Below are 21,278 nucleotides of genomic sequence, written 5' to 3' on the forward strand. Positions count from 1 at the left end.
GGGAACAGAGAAACTGTGTAACCTTAGCGGCACACTATGTTACAGCTTGCCATAAACAGAGGGACAACCAGTAAACCTAAGAAAAGAGTATATACAAATTATACGAATGTATATTTATACACTCAGGGATATATCTGTTCATACACTGTATGAATAGATCTGCGTTTATGTGTTCAACCATAAATGTTTTTCGATGCTTTGGCAACATAAGATGTACCTTATCATGCCAATAAAGCGATTTGAATTGAAAATTGAATTGAATTGACTGGAGAGAGATAGAGACTGGGGGGGGAGAGAGAGACTGGGGGGGGAGAGAGAGAGAAAAACTTGGGAGAGAGAGACTGGGGGGAGAGAGCGACTGGGGAGCGAGAGACTGGGGGAGAGAGAGAGAGAGAGATTGGGGAGAGAGACGGGGAGAAAGAGGGAGACTGGGGAGAGAGAGAGAGACTGGGGAGAGAGAGACTGGGGGACAGAGAGACTGGGGGGAGAGAGACTGGGGAGAGAGAGATAGACTGGGGGCAGAGAGAGAGACTGGGGGAGAGAGAAGGAGACTGGGGAGAGAGAGAGAGAGACTGGGGGGAGAGAAAGAGATGGGGAGAGAGAGCGAGACTGGGGGAGAGAGAGTGTGGGGAGAGAGAGAGATTGGGGGGAGAGAGAGAGACTGGGGAGAGAGACTGGGGGAGAGAGAGGGAGACTGGGGAGAGAGAGAGAGAGAGAGAGAGAGAGACTGGGGGGAGAGAAAGAGAGACGGGGGAGAGAGAGATAGCCGGTGGGAGAGAGAGATAGATGGTGGGAGAGGGAGTGAGACTGGGGAGAGGGAGAGAGACTGGGGAGAGAGAGATTGGAGAGAGAGAGAGAGACTGGGGAGAGAGAGAGAGAGATAGGGGAGAGAGAGAGAGACTGGGGGAGAGAGAGAGACTGGGGAGAGGGAGATTGGGGGAGAGAGAGAGAGACGGAGAGAGAGACGGGAGAGAGAGAGACTGGGGAGAAAGAGAGAGAGACTGGGGAGAGAGAGAGAGACGGGGAGAGAGAGAGAGACTGGGGAGAGAGAGAGTGAGAGACTGGGGGAGAGAGAGATTGGGGAGGGAGAGAGAGAGAGACTGGCGAGGGAGAGAGAGAGACTGGGGGGAGAGAGTGAGAGAGGGAGACTTCGGGGAGACAGAGATGGGCGAGAGTGAGACTAGGAAGGGGGAGGGAGAGAGTGAGAGATGGGGGGAAGAGAAAGAGACTAATGGAGAGAGATAGACTGGGGGGAGAGAGAGAAATGGGGGAGAGAGAGGGACAGGGGGAGACAGAGAGAGAGAGAGAGTGGGTGAGAGAGAGAGAGACTGGGGGTGAGAGAGAGACTGGGGGGAGAGAGAGAGACTGGGGAGAGAAAGAGAGAGACGGGGGAGAGAGAGAGAGACTGGGGAGAGAAAGAGAGAGACGGGGGAGAGAGAGAGAGACTGGGGAGAGAAAGAGAGAGACTGGGGGGAGAGAGAGAGAGACTGGGGAGAGAAAGAGAGAGACGGGGGAGAGAGAGAGAGACTGGGGAGAGAAAGAGAGAGACGGGGAGAGAGAGGGACAGGGGGAGACAGATAGAGAGAGAGAGTGTGGGTGAGAGAGAGAGAGACTGGGGATGAGAGAGAGACTGGGGAGAGAGGGAGAGGGACAGGGGGAGACAGATAGAGAGAGAGAGAGAGAGAGAGAGACTGGGGGTGAGAGAGAGAGAGAGACTGGGGGTGAGAGAGAGAGAGAGACTGGGGTAGAGAGAGAGAGAGACTGGGGTATAGAGAGAGAGAGAGAGGGGGGAGAGAGAGAGACGGGGAGAGAGACAAGGAGAGACTGGGGGAGAGAAAGCGGGAGAGAGAGTCTGGGTAGGTAGAGAGAGAGCGGGAGAGAGAGACTGGGGGAGAGAGAGGGGGAGCGTGAGAGACTGGGGGAGAGAGAGAGGGGGAGAGTGAGAGACTGGGGGAGAGAGAGAGGGGGAGAGTGAGACGGGGGGAGAGACGGGAGAGAGGGAGACAGGGAGAGAGCAACAGGAAAGAGAGAGTGTGAGAGAGAGGTAGAGGGAGACGGGGAGAGAGAGAGACTGGGGAGAGGGAGACGGGGAGAGAGAGAGACTGGGGAGAGGGAGACGGGGAGAGAGAGAGACTGGGGGGCGAGAGATTTCCTGTGCTTCTTACAATAGCGGTTATAAAAAAATCTAACACGCTGTCAGGGCCTCACTTAATCGTATCACCTAATACCTGCAGGATTATCGCTCAGGATTACAGAGAGCTGGGACACTAAGAGCATTCAATTAATTGCAAATAGTTCAGTGTAGCTGGAGTCTGATGTGAGCAACTTCATTACCACAAGAGCACAAAGAGGAAAACATTGTCAAGAAGCGTTTCCCCGTAGAGGGAAAGAATTCTGCTCATTTTTCAATATGGACTGGATTCCAAATGTTTAAAAACATGGGAGAAAGCTCTCTCCTGAACCAACACTGATTGTCTGCTTCTCCTTTTTCTCTGATGTTCTTTGCCGAGAGAGCAAGAGAGAGAAAGTGACAGAGAGACGGACAGAGAGAGAGAGAGACAGGGACAGAGGGAGATAGAGAGAGAGAGACAGGGACAGAGGGAGATAGAGAGAGAGAGAGACAGGGACAGAGGGAGAGAGAGAGAGGGACAGAGGGAGATAGAGAGAGAGAGAGACAGGGACAGAGGGAGAGAGAGAGACTGGGACAGAGGGAGATAGAGAGAGAGAGAGAGACAGGGACAGAGGGAGAGAGAGAGGGACAATCTCACCGACACTCTTTAATATTTACATAAATGGATTGGCAAAACTACTTGAACAATCTACAGCACCCGGCCTCACCCTATATGAATCCAAGGTTAAATTCCCCCTCTATGCAGACGACCTGGTTCTGCTGTCACCAACTAAGGAGGGTCTACAGCAGAACCTGGACCTGCTGGAGTCGTACTGCCAGACTTGGGCCCTGACAATAAATCCCCAAAAAACCAAAGTCCTTGTGTTCCAGCAAAGATCCAAACATCAGGGACCCAAAATAAATTTCACAGTAGGAACAACCAAAATTGAACAAACCACTAACTACACATACTTGGGCTTAAATATCAGTTCTACGGGAAACTTCAAACTGGCTGTGAATGAACTGAAAGAGAAAGCAAGAAGGGCTTTCTATGCCATCAAAAAATCAATCCAAATAGAAATCCCAATTAGCATTTGGCTCAAAATTTTCAAATCAGTAATTGAACCAATTGCACTCTATGGCAGTGAGGTATGGGGACCGCTAACACAACAAGAATTTGCAAAATGGGACAAACACCCAATTGAGATCCTACATGCAGAATTCTGTAAAAGTATCCTCCGGACTCAAAGGAAAACAGTAAACAATGCATGCAGGGCGGAACTAGGCCAATATCCATTAATAATCACTATCCAAAAAAGAGCCACCAAATTTTGGAATCACCTACAAATGAGCAACCCCCAATGCTATCACTACGACGCCCTGAAATGCCAAGAGCTGACCATAAAGAAGAATACCCTCAGTCAACTAGTCCTGGGACTCAGTGAAGTAACTACTAACAATACTAACAATAACCAGCCCCAGGACAGTGACAGGGTAACACAAAGAATTCGACCCAACACAATCGTCGCTAAGCAAAAGGAAAAATATCTGACATATTGGGCAGAAACAACAAAAACCCAAAGCAAACTCAATTGCTACTTGGCCCTAAACAGACAATACAACATAGCTGATTACCTGACCATGGTAAAGGATAACAAACTGAGAAGAACCTTGACAAGGTACAGACTTAGCGAACATAGCCTAGCGATCGAAAAAGGCAGACACAGGCAGACCAGGCTGCCAAGAGAAGACAGGATATGCGCTCACTGCAGTCAGGGAGTAGTGGAGACAGAGATGCACTTCCTCACAGCCTGTGGAAAAAATCAGGGCATCAGGGAGAATTTCTACCAAAAATTCTCACAAATATGCCCTGAATTCAGAAATCTGAATGACAACCAAAAACTCCCATTCCTACTGGGGGAGGAGAGAAGCTGTGTAACACTGGCGGCACACTATGTTACAGCTTGCCATGAACAGAGGGACAACCAGTAAACTAAGAAAAGAGTATATATAAACAAGGCGAATGTATATTTATACACTCAGGGATATACCTGTTTATACACTGTATGAATAGAACTGCATTTATGTGTTCAACCATAAATGTATTTTGATGCTTTGGCAACATAAGATGTACCTTATCATGCCAATAAAGCAATTTGAATTTGAATTTGAGAGAGAGAGACAGGGACAGAGGGAGAGAGAGAGGGACAGAGGGAGATAGAGAGAGAGAGAGAGAGACAGGGACAGAGGGAGATAGAGAGAGAGAGAGACAGGGACAGAGGAAGATAGAGAGAGAGAGAGACAGGGACAGAGGGAGATGGAGAGAGAGACTGGGACAGAGGGAGATAGAGAGAGAGAGAGACAGGGACAGAGGAAGATAGAGAGAGAGAGAGAGACAGGGACAGAGGGAGATAGAGAGAGAGAGAGAGACAGGGACAGAGGGAGATGGAGAGAGAGAGAGAGACAGGGACAGAGGGAGATAGAGAGAGAGAGACAGGGACAGAGGGAGATAGAGAGAGAGAGAGACAGGGACAGAGGGAGAGAGAGAGGGACAGGGACAGAGGGAGATAGAGAGAGAGAGAGACAGGGACAGAGGAAGAGAGAGAGAGAGAGAGAGACAGGGACAGAGGGAGATAGAGAGAGAGAGAGAGACAGGGACAGAGGGAGATGGAGAGAGAGAGAGAGACAGGGACAGAGGGAGATAGAGAGAGAGAGAGAGAGAGGGACAGAGGGAGAGAGAGAGAGACAGGGACAGAGGGAGATAGAGAGAGAGAGAGAGAGAGGGGGAGAGGGAGATGGAGAGACTGGGACAGAGGGAGAGAGAGAGAGAGAGATTTTCTTAATAAACATAATATCCTTAGAAAAAATCAAATAGGCTTTCTTCCAAAACACCGCACCACCGACCATATCTATACCCTTCACACTCTCATTGAAAAACATATACACCAAACAAAAAATGGGAAAATATTCGCTTGTTTCATTGACTTCAAGAAAGCCTTTGACTCTATTTGGCACGAAGGGCTCTATTACAAACTTCTTCAGTGTGGAATAGGGGGCAAAGTCTATGACCTTATTAAATCGATGTATCTGAAAAATAAATGCGGTGTCAAAATTGGAGACAAACGCACCGGTTTCTTCACCCAGAGAAGGGGCGTCCGGCAGGGTTGCAACTTGAGTCCGACCCTGTTCAACATATACATAAATGAGTTAGCAGACAAGCTGGAGCAAAGCGAGTCACCGGGTCTCTTTCTCCTAGATGGGGAAGTGAAATCCCTGTTCTATGCGGACGACCTGGTTCTGCTGTCTCCCACAGAACAGGGATTACAGCAACATTTAGACCTACTCGACAAATACTGCCAAAATTGGGCCCTGACAGTAAATCTAAAGAAAACCAACATCATGATTTTTCAAAAAAGGCCCAGATGTCAGGAAAACAAATACCAGTTTACTCTCAGTGATACCATCATAGGACACACTATGAGCTACACTTACCTTGGTCTAACCATTACAGCATCAGGGAGCTTCAACTTAGCAGTGAATGCACTAAAAGAAAAAGCCCGAAGAGCCCTATATGCAATAAAAAGAAAATTCTACAACATCCAAATTCCAATCAAAGTCTGGCTCAAAATATTTGATTGTATAATCCTGCCCATTGCGCTGTATGGTAGTGAAGTATGGGGCCCACTCAATCACCATAGCTACACTAAATGGGAAAAACACACAATAGAAGCGCTACATGCAGAATTTTGCCGAAGCATTCTTTGCACCCAAAGGAAAACACCAACAAATGCATGTAGAGCCGAACTAGGCAGATACCCACTGATAATAAATATCCAAAAACGAGCACTAAACTTTCTAAATCACCTCAAATCTAGTTCCCCAGACACCCTTCATTTTAAAGCCCTCCAGACCCAAGAGCTGAACCCAGAAACGAGTCCCCTGAGTCAGTTGTTACTGAAACTAAGTTCTCCTACCCAGCCGGACCCTGACCAGTCCCAGACCAACACTGCTCCCCAAACACCAATCCGAGTGAACCAAATCATTAAACAATGCAAAGAAACCTACCTGGAACATTGGAACACAATAACCAAAAGCCAAAGCAGATTAGAATGCTATCGGGCCCTAAAAAGAGAATATAAACTGGCAGACTATCTCTCGACCATCAGAGACACAAAACAGAGACAGACCCTCACCAGATACAGACTAAACGACCACCAACTGGCAATTGAAAAAGGAAGATACAAGAAATCCTGGCAACCTAAAGAAAATAGATTATGTGATCACTGTCTGGCCGGCGAGGTTGAGACAGAGGTGCACTTCCTCCTAAAATGCGAAAAATTCAACGAGACAAGAAACATATATTTTGACAAGCTCAGCCTTACAACCCCAGATTTCAAAGAATTGGATGACCTGTCAAAATTAAGAATAGTCCTGGGGGAGGGAGACAGACCATATCTTGGTGCCCAATATGTAACAACACGTCACAACCTGAGGAACATTGAGTGACTAACGAGCACACCCATAGCATATATACGCTAAAAAAATTTAAATCAATACCGAATGTACCCAACGACTGTTTTAAATTAATACTGAATGCACCCAACGAGGGTCAACGACTGTTTAAATTAATACTGTCTGTACCCAACGAGGGTCACAAACGTTTGACACCTACAGAATGTTGGAAACCTGTACTTTTTGTTATGTAAGCTTTGGCAACATGGTTCCCTGTAAACTTTCATGCCAATAAAGCATTTGAATTGAATTGAATTGAATTGAGAGAGACAAGGACAGAGGGAGATGGAGAGAGAGAGAGACAGGGACAGAGGGAGATGGAGAGAGAGAGAGAGACAGGGACAGAGGGAGATGGAGAGAGAGAGAGACAGGGACAGAGGGAGATGGAGAGAGAGAGAGAGAGAGACAGGGACAGAGGGAGATAGAGAGAGAGAGAGACAAGGACAGAGGGAGATAGAGAGAGAGAGAGACAGGGACAGAGGGAGATAGAGAGAGAGAGAGACAGGGACAGAGGGAGATAGAGAGAGAGAGAGACAGGGACAGAGGGAGATAGAGAGAGAGAGAGACAGGGACAGAGGGAGATGGAGAGAGAGACTGGAACAGAGGGAGAGAGAAAGAGAAGTCTCCCTGGCCCATCATCCAAACATCAACACAAGGGACCTCTATGACGAAATACATCTACTCAAACAGCGGATGTGGGTCTTCGCAAGAAACCTCATAAACACTGCCAAAAGACGCAGCCCTCCCACCCCCCCTACCATTGGGAGCCCAAACAGGACCACCAATGTCCCCCACCCCCCTTTACAAAACCGACAACAGAACCGTGCTTTTATACCTGACCCAAGACCCCCCTCTAGACCACAGACTGTAGACCAAGAACTGAGAAAGATCATGACGATGCTGAACAGCCTGATAGAAAGCCGGAGAAATTATTAATATTGTTATTTATCATTATCATTATTGTTATCTTATCAGTATTATTACTATTATTAGATAGATATATGTGCATGCCTCATGAAATTTATACTAAATCATCACTCAGCATTATAGAAAATAGTGTTTCCACACTCATCCCACAAAATAGGTCCATTTTATTTCGTTTTATTGAACTATATAAATGCGTTCTTTCCACATAAGCTGCTGGAATATCCAGGGCCTCCGCTCCTCAACTTTTGGGATGAAGAGTACAGACCCTGAATTCCTAAAAGCTATAAAAGACATTGATATAATTGTGTTAACAGAAACATGGTGCCAAAAGGACATGCCGACCCACTGTCCTCCAATGTACCATGAAATCATTGTGCCCTCAGTAAAATACACTAAAACACGCAAGGGCAGAACCTCCGGGGGAATATTGGTGTGGTATAAGGGAGAACTGGACAAACACATCTCACCGGTAAAACAGGGGAAATCACACGTATGGCTAAAACTAGATAAAAATATAGGAATAGCAAAAAAAGATGTTTACTTATGTGCGATCTACATACCTCCAATAGATTCGCCATATTTCGAAGAGGAGTTATTTGATACTCTCCACATGGAAATCAGCCATTTCCAGGCCCAAGGAAAGGTGATAATATGTGGGGACCTAAATGCAAGGACCGGTTGTGAACCTGACTTCATAGACCCACAGGGAAACAACCATGTGTTTGGCCAGACCCCTTTAGATGTCACACCAGCCATCGCAAATCGGAACAACCTTGATCGTGAAATAAATAAAAGCGGTAGGGAGGTAGTGCAACTCTGCCGAGCCTTAGGCCTGTACATAGTTAATGGTAGGTTCAGAGGGGACTCCCTAGGGAGACTCACATACTCCTCAACTCTTGGGTCTAGTGTGGTGGACTATACAATCACTGACCTGGACCCCTGCGATATCAACGCATTCACTGTCAGGCAGCAATCCCCCTTCTCAGACCATAACCAAATAAATGTGTACCTTAAACTTTCTGCCCAAACTACAGACACAAAAAAGGAACACAGTAAGCTACATAAAATAAACCAGACATACAGATGGGCCCCAGACAGTGGAGATAAATTCATCACAGCACTAAATTCACCTGATCTCACAAGTAAAATTTCAAAATTTAAAGAAAATATATATGAGATCACCAGAGATGGTGTAAACACGGCCATAGAGGATATAAATATGATCTTCCATGAGGCAGCTGTAAAAGCCGACCTCGTGAAACAGAAGAGGAAGCATCACAAAAGACAAAATAAAAATATGAAATGGTTTGACCACGAATGCAAAAATGCCAGAAAAGACCTGAGAAAAATATCAAACCAAAAGCATCGGCAACCAAACAATCCGGACCTACGTACTAGATACAATGAAACCCTCAAAAGATATAAACACACCATTAGGAACAAAACACAAAACTATACCCACAAAATACTCGAAGAAATTGAAAACTCCACCAATCCAAAACAATTCTGGGAAATGTGGAATAACCTGAGTACAACACAATTGCAAGCATTACCAATCCAAGATGGCGACATCTGGAGAACACATTTTGAAAACCTCTACAAAGACATCCCAAAAAACAAAACAAACCCAAGTCAACATCAGGTCACAGAAAAACTCCACACATTAGAAGCAACAATTAAAGACAACCAAAACCCTCTAGACTCCCCAATCACATGGAAAGAACTGGCCACAAAAACAAAATCTCTCCACCTAAAGAAAGCCTGTGGCCCAGACAACATCAAAAATGAAATGCTAAAGTTCAGCAATATGGAGATGCAGGGTGCGATACTCAAACTATTCAACATCATATTACGCTCAGGCTGTTTTCCCGATATCTGGTGCCAAGGACTAATCTCCCCCATATATAAAAGTGGAAACAAATCAGACCCAAATAACTACCGCGGCATCTGTGTCAACAGTTGTCTAGGGAAGTTATTCTGCAGTATTCTAAATAGTAGATTACTTGATTTTCTTAACAAACATAATATCCTCAGAAAAAACCAAATAGGCTTTCTTCCAAAACACCGCACCGCCGACCATATCTATACCCTTCACACCCTCATTGAAAAACATAAACACCAAACAAAAAATGGGAAAATATTCGCCTGTTTCATCGACTTCAAGAAAGCCTTTGACTCTATATGGCATGAAGGGCTCTATTATAAACTTCTTCAGTGTGGAATAGGGGGCAAAGTCTATGACCTTATTAAATCAATGTATCTGAAAAACAAATGCGGGGTCAAAATTGGAGACAAACGCACCGATTTCTTCACCCAGAGAAGAGGCGTCCGGCAGGGCTGCAATTTGAGCCCGACCCTGTTCAACATATACATAAATGAATTAGCAGACATGCTGGAGCAAAGCGAGTCGCCAGGTCTCCGTCTCCTGGATGGAGAAGTGAATTCCCTGTTCTATGCGGACGACCTGGTTCTGCTGTCTCCCACAGAACAGGGATTACAGCAACAACTAGACCTACTCGACAAATACTGCCAAAATTGGGCTCTAACAGTAAATCTAAAGAAAACCAACATCATGATTTTTCAGAAAAGACCGAGATGTCAGGAAAACAAATACCAGTTTACCCTCAGTGATACCACTATAGGACACACTATGAGCTACACCTACCTTGGTCTAACTATTACAGCATCAGGGAGCTTCAGCATAGCAGTGAATGCACTAAAAGAAAAAGCCCGAAGAGCCCTATATGCAATAAAAAGAAAATTCTACAACATCCAAATCCCAATCAAAATCTGGCTCAAAATTTTTGACAGCATAATCCTGCCCATTGCACTGTACGGTAGTGAAGTATGGGGCCCGCTAAATCACCAAAGCTACACTAAATGGGAAAAACACACAATAGAAGCCCTACATGCAGAATTCTGCCGAAGCATCCTTCGCACCCAAAGAAAAACGCCAACAAATGCATGCAGAGCCGAACTAGGCAGATACCCACTGATAATAAACATCCAAAAACGAGCACTAAACTTCCTAAATCACCTCAAATCTAGCTCCCCAGACACCCTTCATTTCAAAGCCTTTCAGACCCAAGAGCTAAACCCAGAAAAGAGTCCCCTGAGTCAGCTGCTACTGAAACTAAGTACTCAGCCGGACCCTGACCAGCCCCAGACCAACACAGCCGTCCAAACACCAATCCGAGTGAACCAAATCATTAAAAAATGCAAAGAAACCTACCTGGAACATTGGAACAAAATAACCGAAAGCCAAAGCAGATTAGAATGTTACCGGGCCCTAAAAAGAGAATATAAACTGGCAGACTACCTCACGACCATCAGAGACACAAAACAGAGACAGACCCTCACCAGGTACAGACTAAGCGACCACCAACTGGAAATTGAAAAAGGCAGATACAAGAAATCCTGGCAGCCTAGAGAGAATAGAATATGCGATCAATGTCTGGCTGGCGAGGTTGAAACAGAAATGCATTTCCTCCTAAAATGCGAAAAATTCAACACATCAAGAAACATATTATTCAACAAGCTAAGCCAAACAACCCCAGATCTCAAGGAATTGGATGATCTGTCAAAATTGAGATTAGTCCTAGGAGAAGGAGACAGACCATACCTTGGGGCTAAATATGTAACAACATGTCACAACCTGAGGACTGTTTAAAAGTAAGACTGTTTAAAATTAATATTGAACGCACCAAATGAAGTAGAAAGACTGTTTAAAATTAATATTGTTTAAAAGTAATATTGTATATACCCAACAAATGTCAAATCGATTGACACCTACAGAATGTTGGAAAACTGTACCTTTTTGCTATGTAAGCTTTGGCAATATGGTTCTCTGTAAACTTTCATGCCAATAAAGCATTTGAACTGAGAGACAGGGACAGAGGGAGTTGGAGAGAGAGACAGGGACTGAGGGAGATGGAGAGAGAAACATAGAAACATAGAAGATAGGAGCAGGAGTAGGCCATTCAGCCCCTCGAGCCTGCTCCGCCATTCAATGAGATCACGGCTGATCATCCAAACTCAGTACCCTGTCCCTGCCTTCTCCCCATTCCCCTTGATCCCTTTAGCCTTAAGAAATATATCCAACTCCTTCTTGAATATATTTAATCAACTGGCTTCCACTGCCTTCTGTGGTAGAGAATTCCACAGGTTCACCACTCTCTGGGTGAAGAAATTCCTCCTCTTTTCTGTCCTAAATGGCCTACCCTTTATCCTTAGACTGTGTCCCCTGGTTCTGGACTCCCCGACCATCGGGAACATCCTCCCTGCATCTAGTCTGTCCAGTCCTGTCAGAATTTTATAAGTTTCAATGAGATCACCTCTCATTCTTCTAAACTCCAGCGAGTACAAGCCCAATCGACCCAATCTCTCCTCATACGTCATTCCTGCCATCCCAGGTATCAGCCTGGTGAATCTTCGCTGAACTCTTTCCATGGCAAGAACATCCTTCCTCAGATAAGGCGACCAAAACTGCACACAATACTCAAGATGTGGTCTCACCAAGGCCCTGTACAACTGCAGCAAGACATCCTTGTTCCTGTACTCAAACCCTCTCGCTACGAAGGCCAAAATACCATTTGCCTTCTTAACCGCCTGCTGCACCTGCATGCTTACCTTCAGCAACTGGTGCAAAAGGACACCCAGGTCTCGTTGCACTTCCCCTTCTCCCAATCTATTGCCATTTAGATAATAATCTGCTTTCCTGTTTTTGCCACCAAAGTGGACAACCTCACATTTATCCACATTATATTGCATCTGCCATGTTTCTGCCCAATCACCCAACATGTCCAAATCAACCTGGAGTTTCTCGATATCCTCCTCACAGCACACACACCCACCCAGCTTTGTTTCGTCTGCAAATTTGGAGATATTACATCTAGTTCCCTTGTCCAGATCATTAATATATATTGTGAATAGCTGGGGTCCAAGGACCGATCCCTGCGGTACCCCACTAGTCACTGCCTGCCACTCGGAAAAGGACCCATTTATTCCAACTCTTTGCTTTGTGTCTGCCAACCAGTTCTCTATCCAAGTCAATACCTTGCCCCCAATCTCATGTGCCTGAACTTTACACGCTAATCTCTTATGCGGGACCTTAACGAAGGCCTTCTGAAAGTCCAGATACACCACATCCACTGGTTCTCCCTTATCTATTTTACCAGTTACATCCTCAAAAAATTCCAGTAGATTAGTCAAGCACGATTTACCTTTTGTGAATCCATGTTGACTTTGTCCGATCCTGTCACTGTTTTTCAAGTGCTCTGCTATTACATCTTTTATAATGGACTCTAGCATTTTCCTCACTACCGATGTCAGGCTTACCGGTCTGTAATTCCCCGTTTTCTCTCTACCACCTTTTTTGAATAGTGGGGTAACATTAGCTACCCTCCAATCCATGGGTACTGTTCCAGATTCCATCGAATGTTGGAGGATGATCAGCAATGCATCTACTATTTCTAGGGCCACTTCCTTAAGTACCCTAGGATGTAGATTATCAGGCCCTGGGAATTTATCGGCCTTCAATCCCGTCAATTTCCCTAACACCATTTCCCTACAAATACTGATTTGTTTCAGTTCCTCCCTTTCATCAGACCCTATGTTCCCCGGCATCTCTGGGACATTATTTGTGTCCTCCTTTGTGAAGACAGAACCAAAATATGTACGATAGCAAAATACTGCGGATGTTGGAAATCCGAAATAACAAGGTCTGCCATTTCTTTGTTTCCCATTATAAATTCCCCTGATTCTGACTGCAAGGGACCTATGCTTGACTTCACCAATCTTTTTCTCTTCACAGATCTATAAAAGCTTTTACAGTCAGTTTTTATGTTCCCCGCAAACTTACTCTCATATTCTATTTTCCCCTTCTTAATTAATCCCTTTGTCCTCCTTTGTTGAATCCTAAATTGCTCCCAATCCTCAGGATTATTGCTTTTTCTGGCCAATTTATATGTCCTCTCCTTGGATCTTATGCTATCCCTAATTTCCCTTGTTAGCCACAGTTCAGTCACCTTTTTTGTTTTATTTTTGTGCCAAACTGGGATGAACATTTTCTGTAGTTCATCCATGCGATCTTTGAATGTTTGCCATTGCCTATCCACCGTCGACCCTTTGAGTGACATTCCCCAATCAATCCTACCCAACTCGTGCCTCAGACCATCATAGTTTCCTTTATTTAAATTTAGGACCCTAGTCTCTGAGTCAACTACTTCATTCTCCATCTTAATGAAGAATTCGATCATATTATGATCGCTCCGACCCAAGGGGCCTCGTACAACAAGATTGCTAATTAATCCTTTCTCGTTACATAATACCCAGTCTAAGATGGCCTGATCTCTGGTTGGTTCCTCGACATATTGGTCCAGGAAACCATCCCGTAAACACTCCAGGAATTCCTCCTCCACAATTTTGTTACTAATTTGGTTAGCCCAATCTATATGTAGATTAAAGTCACCCATGAAGACTGCTGTGCCCTTATTGCACGCTTCTTTAATTTCTCTTTTAATGCCATCCCCAACCTCCGCCTTACTGTTTGGAGGTCTATATACCACTCCCACTAACGTTTTCTGCCCCATGGTATGTCTCAATTCTACCCATACAGATTCCACATCATCAGAGCTAATATCCTTCCTTACAATTGTGTTAATCCCTTCTTTAACCAGTAATGCTGCCCCACCTCCCTTTCCTTTTTGCCTATTTTTCCTGAATATCGAATACCCCTGGATGTTGAGTTCCCAGCCTTGGCCATCCTTGAGCCATGTTTCCGTAATCCCAACCAAATCATATTCGTTTACCTCTATTTACGCAGCCAATTCATCCACCTTATTATGAATGCTCCTCGCATTAAGACACAAAGCCTTCAGACTTATTTTTTTAACGCTCTTAGACCTATTAGAATTATTATTTACTGTGGCCATGTTTGATTTAAACCGTTGATTTCTCTGACTGCCACTTTTGTTTTTCTTCTTCCTTTTGCTTTTATCCTTGTTTCCCTTTCCTCTGTCCCCCTGCTCAGGTTCCCAACCCCCTGCCATCTTAGTTTAAACCCTCCCCCAGAGCACTAGCAAACGCTCCCCTGAGGACATTGGTCCCAGCCCTGCCCAGGTGCAAACCATCCAGTTTGAACTGGTCCCACCTCCCCCAGAACCGGTTCCAATGTCCCAGGAATTTGAATCCCTCCCCCTTGCACCATTCCTCTAGCCATGTATTCATCTGAAATATCCTTCTATTTCTACTCTGACGAGCACGTGGCACTGGTAGCAATCCTGAGATTACTACCTTTGAGGTCCTATTTTTTAATTTACCTCCTAACTCCCTATATTCCGCTTTTAGGACCTCATCCCGCTTTTTACCTATATAGAGACAGGGACAGAGGGAGATGGAGAGAGACAGGGGCAGAGGGAAATAGAGAGAGGGAGGCAGGGACAGAGGGAGATGGAGAGAGAGAGACAGGGACAGAGGGAGATGGAGAGAGAGAAAGGCAGGGACAGAGGGAGATGGAGAGAGAGAGACAGGGACAGAGGGAGATAGAGAGAAAGAGAGACAGGGACAGAGGGAGATGGAGAGAGAGAGAGAGACAAGGACAGAGGGAGAAAAGGACGGAGAGAGAGAGAGACAGGGACAGAGGGAGATGGAGAGAGAGAGACAGGGACAGAGGGAGATGGAGAGAGAGAGACAGGGACAGAGGGAGATGGAGAGAGAGAGACAGGGACAGAGGGAGATAGAGAGAGAGAGACAGGGACAGAGGGAGAGAGAGAGAAAGGGACAGAGGGAGATGGAGAGAGAGAGAGACAGGGACAGAGGGAGATGGAGAGAGAGAAAGGCAGGGGCAGAGGGAGATGGAGAGAGAGAGACTGGGGCAGAGGGAAATAGAGAGAGGGAGGCAGGGACAGAGGGAGATGGAGAGAGAGAGACAGGGACAGAGGGAGAGAGAGAGACAGGGGCAGAGGGAAATAGAGAGAGGGAGGCAGGGACAGAGGGAGATGGAGAGAGACAGACAGGGACAGAGGGAGATAGAGAGAGAGAGACAGGGGCAGATGGAGAGAGAGGGACAGGGGCAGAGGGAAATAGAGAGAGGGAGGCAGGGACAGAGGGAGATGGAGAGAGAGAGACAGGGACAGAGGGAGATGGAGAGAGAGAAAGGCAGGGACAGAGGGAGATGGAGAGAGAGAGACAGGGACAGAGGGAGATAGAGAGAAAGAGAGACAGGGACAGAGGGAGATGGAGAGAGAGAGAGAGACAAGGACAGAGGGAGAAAAGGATGGAGAGAGAGACAGGGACAGAGGGAGATGGAGACAGAGAGACAGGGACAGAGGGAGATGGAGAGAGAGAGAGAGACAAGGACAGAGGGAGAAAAGGACAGAGAGAGAGAGAGAGACAGGGACAGAGGGAGATGGAGAGAGAGAGACAGGGACAGAGGGAGATGGAGAGAGAGAGACAGGGACAGAGGGAGAGAGAGAGAGAGACAGGGACAGAGGGAGATGGAGAGAGAGAGACAGGGACAGAGGGAGATGGAGAGAGAGAGACAGGGACAGAGGGAGATGGAGAGAGAGAGACAGGGACAGAGGGAGACGGAGAGAGAGAGACAGGGGCAGAGGGAGATGGAGAGAGAGAGACAGGGGCAGAGGGAAATAGAGAGAGGGAGGCAGGGACAGAGGGAGATGGAGAGAGAGAGACAGGGACAGAGGGAGATAGAGAGAGAGAGACAGGGACAGAGGGAGATGGAGAGAGAGACGGGCAGAGGGAGATGGAGAGAGAGAAAGACAGGGACAGAGAGAGAGAGAAACAGAGGGAGACAGCAACAGAGAAAAAGAGAGAGACAGCAAAAGGAGAGAGAGGGGTGAGGGCCCAGACGAGTGTAGTCTGTTCCCGAGGACGGAGCAGCGGCCGCACTTTGGAACAACACAGGTGGCGGCGCAGCACATTTTAGGTCCCTGGTGAATGTTTTTTTAATTCAGAAAATTGTTTAAAGCCGGAAAAAAATACGGGAAAGTGATGTTGAATGTCCCGCAGTAAATTTCAGTTAAATTTTGCCAGGTGTTGTCCCCTATTTGAATGAGTTTATCAGGGTTATTTAAATCATGTTGTGAAAGAGGGGAAAAAGATTGTGCCCCTGTTTGTACCTCAGAGTCTGTGAGAGACGGAGGGAACGGCAGCAGAAAAAGAGGAAACAACTTCCCTAAACTTCACCAAGGCTGCAGTTAGATAACCTCACTGCCTTCTTAGGAAGTTTAACCGCTATAGTCACTTTCTTATTTGAGCTCCGTTTGGAATTAGAGTTTATTTTATAAATTTTTTGTTGTATGTTTAACGGCAGCGTTGAAGAGGGAAAGAGAAACTTGGAGCAACTTCTGTCAAAGCTGCAACGAGACTTGAAAGAATTTAAAGATTTTTAATGAACTTTTCACAAAAAATGAGTGTTAAAAACACTTTTTTCCCCCGAAGTTTCGAATATGATTTTGGAAGAAACAGGAACAAGAATCAATTTTCCCCCCATCCAAACAAGTTTCAACCAGGTCTTGGAGTCCAAACGCTTTTAAAGAGGCTCTGAATTGCCTAAAACGTTTTAAAGTTGAAATTTCTCAATATTTGATTTTGAACGATCGACGGCAGTGAGTAGCTTTACACAAACATGCAACCATGCTGTTGAGGGGGAGGGCCGCGAGGATTTGTAGGAGTTACATATTACTTTTTATTGACTTTCAAAACAAAAATCATTAAGACGTTTAGGAAGAGAACCAAAAAAAGGGGAAAAACACAAACTATTTTATTTTGTCTGTCGTTCTATAGTCCTAAGAAGTCCCAGGAATAATGTAAATATTGATTTCTTCATAAACGTTTAGTGGAGTGTTAATAGAAACACGAGTTATGTAATGATGTATAATAATTGCAGGAAGCTACCTTAGAAGAAACCACTATTTGTTTATTGAGAAAGATGCAGAAAATACTTTGATTAAACTGATAATGAACAATTTCGATTTGGTATAAATGTTTGAAATAGGAGATTAAAAATTGAGAGTACAATGATGTTTGTTTCCCACTATTTAATTGGGAAGTGCCTAAAGTAATTCAACACTTTTCATGATAAGAGCAGGGATTAATATTATGGCGATTGTTTGAGAGAAAAACATTAGAAGCGAAATTCGTAAATTAACATCTTTACGGCAACATATTAATAAACATTTCCAAGTCAGTCTGATTGGTTCTCCTGTCCAAGGAGAAAGAGGAATGTTTATTTCTGTCAAATCATAGCTTTTTCTGCTTTTTGTTTTTAATTCAGTGACGCAAATTGTGTGTGTGTGTTTTTCTGCACTTGTGAATAAGTGCTGCATTTCTGACATTTTATATGGGGGGGTGTGCTGGTTCAAGAAGACCACGTTTATTAATGGAAGTGATTGAAGTTGGAAATATGGATACCCTTTTTGTTCAATTCTTTTTAATACTGCGAACTAAAGAACTGCAGCACTTCATATTTGTTGGTTATCTGGTTGCATTGTGATTAATATTCTAATTACTTATGTGGACGTACAGCATGTCAGCGCCATAGGAAAGCCGCAGTTCCTGCTGCTTGTGCAGCCATTGCTATAGTGACACGAGGGATGGGCTAATATGTTGAAAACTTTAAAATGAATACAAATTGCAGGAATAGATCAGTCTCTTTCAGCTCCCCTCGGGCTTTTGGATTGTTTGCTGATGCATAACCATGTAACTGAGTGACATTTCTGAAGTGTTAATGCATTATTATGCAGTTCTTTTATATCCCAGTCATTTCTGATGAGTTTTTTATATATAGAGTTTGTACATGACGAACTGAAAGTTTTTAATTGATTCTACCGTGAACAAACTTGCAAAATGGGCATGTAAATGACAAATGAATTTCAATATAGATCAGTGTGAGGTGGTGCATTTTGATAGGAGGAATACTCTTTGAAAAATAAGAGTCTAAATGGGGTAGAGGTGCAAAGGGATCTAGGGGTAAAGATTCACAAATCATTAAAAGTAGCAACACAGGTTAAAAAAGCCATAAAAGTGCAAATAAAGCACTGGGGCTCATTTCAAAAGCAGAGAAGTTATGTTAAACGTGTATCAAACCTTGTCTGATTGTGTCATGATTTCAGACGGTGGGGTAGCAATGTGGCATTACTGTATATAAGCTTTTAAGTTGTAAAAGTTGTTGTTGTAACTGTAGATGTTGTTGTCAAATTTGCTCACCGACAAAAAGCTCGCGCTCAAAGGAGTTCGTGGCCCGCTCAGTGAAAAAACACAATCAGAGGGAACATTGGTGATGGGTGAACGGGACTTGGTGCGAATTAGGGAAAGGGCAGCAGAGTTTAAACCTGAGCACGAAAGTGTTAAAACAACATAAAAACATAAGACGTAGGAGCAGGAGTCAGCCATTGGGCCCCTCGAGCCTGCCGCACCATTCAATAAGATCATGGCTGATCTGATCTTGGCCTCAACTCCACTTCCCTGCCTGCTCCCCATAACCCTGGACTCCCTATCGTCCAAAAATCTGTCGATCTCCACCTTAAATATATTCAATGACCCCTGTGATTCTTCTCCCTGGGCTTTGCTCGCAGCGTCGCCCTAGAGATTAAGGCCTAGAAATTGAGCTCGGGCGGCGGCGCAGAAACTGCCCGAAGCAAATTACTAGGCCTAAATGTTTAATTCCTGGGGTCTCCAGAGCAACTCTGGAGGTTTGGCAACCCTGGAAGGCCCAGGCACCGGCATTCCCTATAAGCTGCTCCGCCACAGAGATCTCTGCCTGCAATTATATAGGACCCTGGTGAGCCCACACCGGGTGTATTCTGTACAGTTTTGGTCTCCTTACCTAAGGAGCCATAGAGGGAGTGCAACAAAGGTTCACCACACTGATTCCTGGGATGGGGGGATTGTCCTATGAGGAGAGATTGAGTAGACTAGGCCTATATTCTCTAGAGTTTAGAAGAATGAGAGGTGATCTCATTGAAACAAACAAAATTCTTACAGAGCTTGACAGAGTAGATGCAGGGAGGATGTTTCCCCTGGCTGGAGAGTCTAGAACCAGGGGTCACTGTCTCAGAATAAAGGATCGGCCATTTAGGACTGAGATGAGGAGAAATTTCTTCACTCAGAGGGTGGTGAATCTTTGGAATTCTCTACCCCAGAGGGCTGTGGAGGCTCAGTCATTGAGTATATTCAAGACAGAGATCGATAGATTTTTGAATATTAAGGAAATCAAGGGATATGGGGATCTTTGACCTCAACTCCACTTTCCCGCACTATCCCCATATCCCTTGATTTCCTTAATATCCAAAAATCTATCGACTTCTGTTTTGAATATACCCAATGACTGAGCCTCCACAGCCCTCTGGGGTAGAGAATTCCAAAGATTCACCACCCTCTGAGTGAAGAAATTTCTTCTTATCTCAGTCCTGAATGGCCGACCCCTTATTCTGAGACTGTGACCCCTGGTTCTAGACTCCCCAGCCAAGGGAAACATTCGCCCAGCATCTACCCTATCAAGCCCTCTAGGGATTGCATCCCTTTCAATGAGATCACCTCTCATTCTTTTTAACTCCAGAGAATTTGGGCCCAATAAGAACATAAGACCATAAGAAATAGGAGCAGGAGTCGGCCATTCGGCCCTTCGAGCCTGCTCCGCCATTCAATAAGATCGTGGCTGATCTTCTGCCTCAACTCCATTCACCGGCCCTATCGCCATATCGCTTGATGCCCTTACTAGTCAAAAATTTATCGATCTCTGTCTTGAATATACCCAATGACTATGGCCCCTGGTTCTAGACTCCCCAGCCAAGGGAAACATTCTCCCAGCATCCACCCTATCAAGCCCTGTAATAATTTTGTATGCTTCAATGAGATCCCCTCTCATTCTTCTGAATTCAAGAGATTACAGGTCTAGTTTACTCAATCTCTTCTCATACCACAGTCCCGCCATCCCAGGAATCAGCCTCGTGAACCTTTGTTGCACTCCCTCTATGGCAAGTATATCCTTCCTTAGGTAAGGAGACCATTCTACACAATCTCTCATCATAGGACAGCCCTCTCATCCCAGGAATCAATCTAGTGAACCTTTGTTGCACCGCCTCCAAGGCAAGTTTATCGTATACTGATTGCCCCATCACCCCTGTTGTAAAGTACTTTCTGCCCCACCCCTTTCTCAAGCCTCGCCACAGCACAGACACCTCTGGCTAGCTGCGTCTCCAGACCTTTGCCGGGCTGGCTCAGTAATTGGGCCCTGCTCAGAGAGTAATCGTCATGCAGGGCTACAGTTGTGATGAACTTAGGTAAATGGTGATTTCACCGTCGTGGCTGTGCAGGACCCCCGCAGTACTGCACGCTGTTGATGCCCTGATTCCCCCCCACACCCCGCCTCCCCCCACCACGACAAAGGGTCTCGGCGTTACTTCAGCAGTCGCCCTAACGCATGCTGCCCTCTGGTCCCCAGCACCAACCCAGTCTGTTCATATCGTTCCTGATTAACCTTTCACCTTTGTGGTTCGTGCCCTCCAGGTGGAAAACGAGTCGGTTGGCACCACGTGCGAGACGGTTAAAATCCGCTCGATCAAGGTCGGAACGCTTGAGAAGATTGTGCAGCACCTCCTTGAGGCCTTTGACTGCGGCGATCCCTCTTATGTCTCAGCCTTCCTCGCCACGTATCGAACCTTCACCACCACCCAGGAGGCTCTGGAACTTCTACTCGACAGGTTTGCAA

The 21,278-nt window shown here is 45.5% G+C and overlaps 1 protein-coding gene across 4 annotated transcripts in view; it reads left to right on the top strand.

The window, feature by feature from the left end:
* Window positions 1-21,278, top strand: part of LOC147095720 (ral guanine nucleotide dissociation stimulator-like) — a 305,851-nt gene that overhangs the window by 275,362 nt on the left and 9,211 nt on the right. For all 4 annotated transcript variants that reach the window (XM_085974764.1, XM_085974765.1, XM_085974763.1 and 1 more), the window contains one exon: window positions 21,077-21,270. In XM_085974764.1, coding sequence (XP_085830890.1) covers window positions 21,077-21,270 — 194 coding nt within the window. The remainder of the gene's footprint in view (window positions 1-21,076; window positions 21,271-21,278) is intronic.

The sequence above is a fragment of the Somniosus microcephalus genome, unplaced genomic scaffold (genome assembly GCF_052327205.1).
Source record: "Somniosus microcephalus isolate GS21.2 unplaced genomic scaffold, FLI_Smic_1.0 unresolved_chr1, whole genome shotgun sequence".
In the NCBI taxonomy this organism is placed as follows: domain Eukaryota; kingdom Metazoa; phylum Chordata; class Chondrichthyes; order Squaliformes; family Somniosidae; genus Somniosus; species Somniosus microcephalus.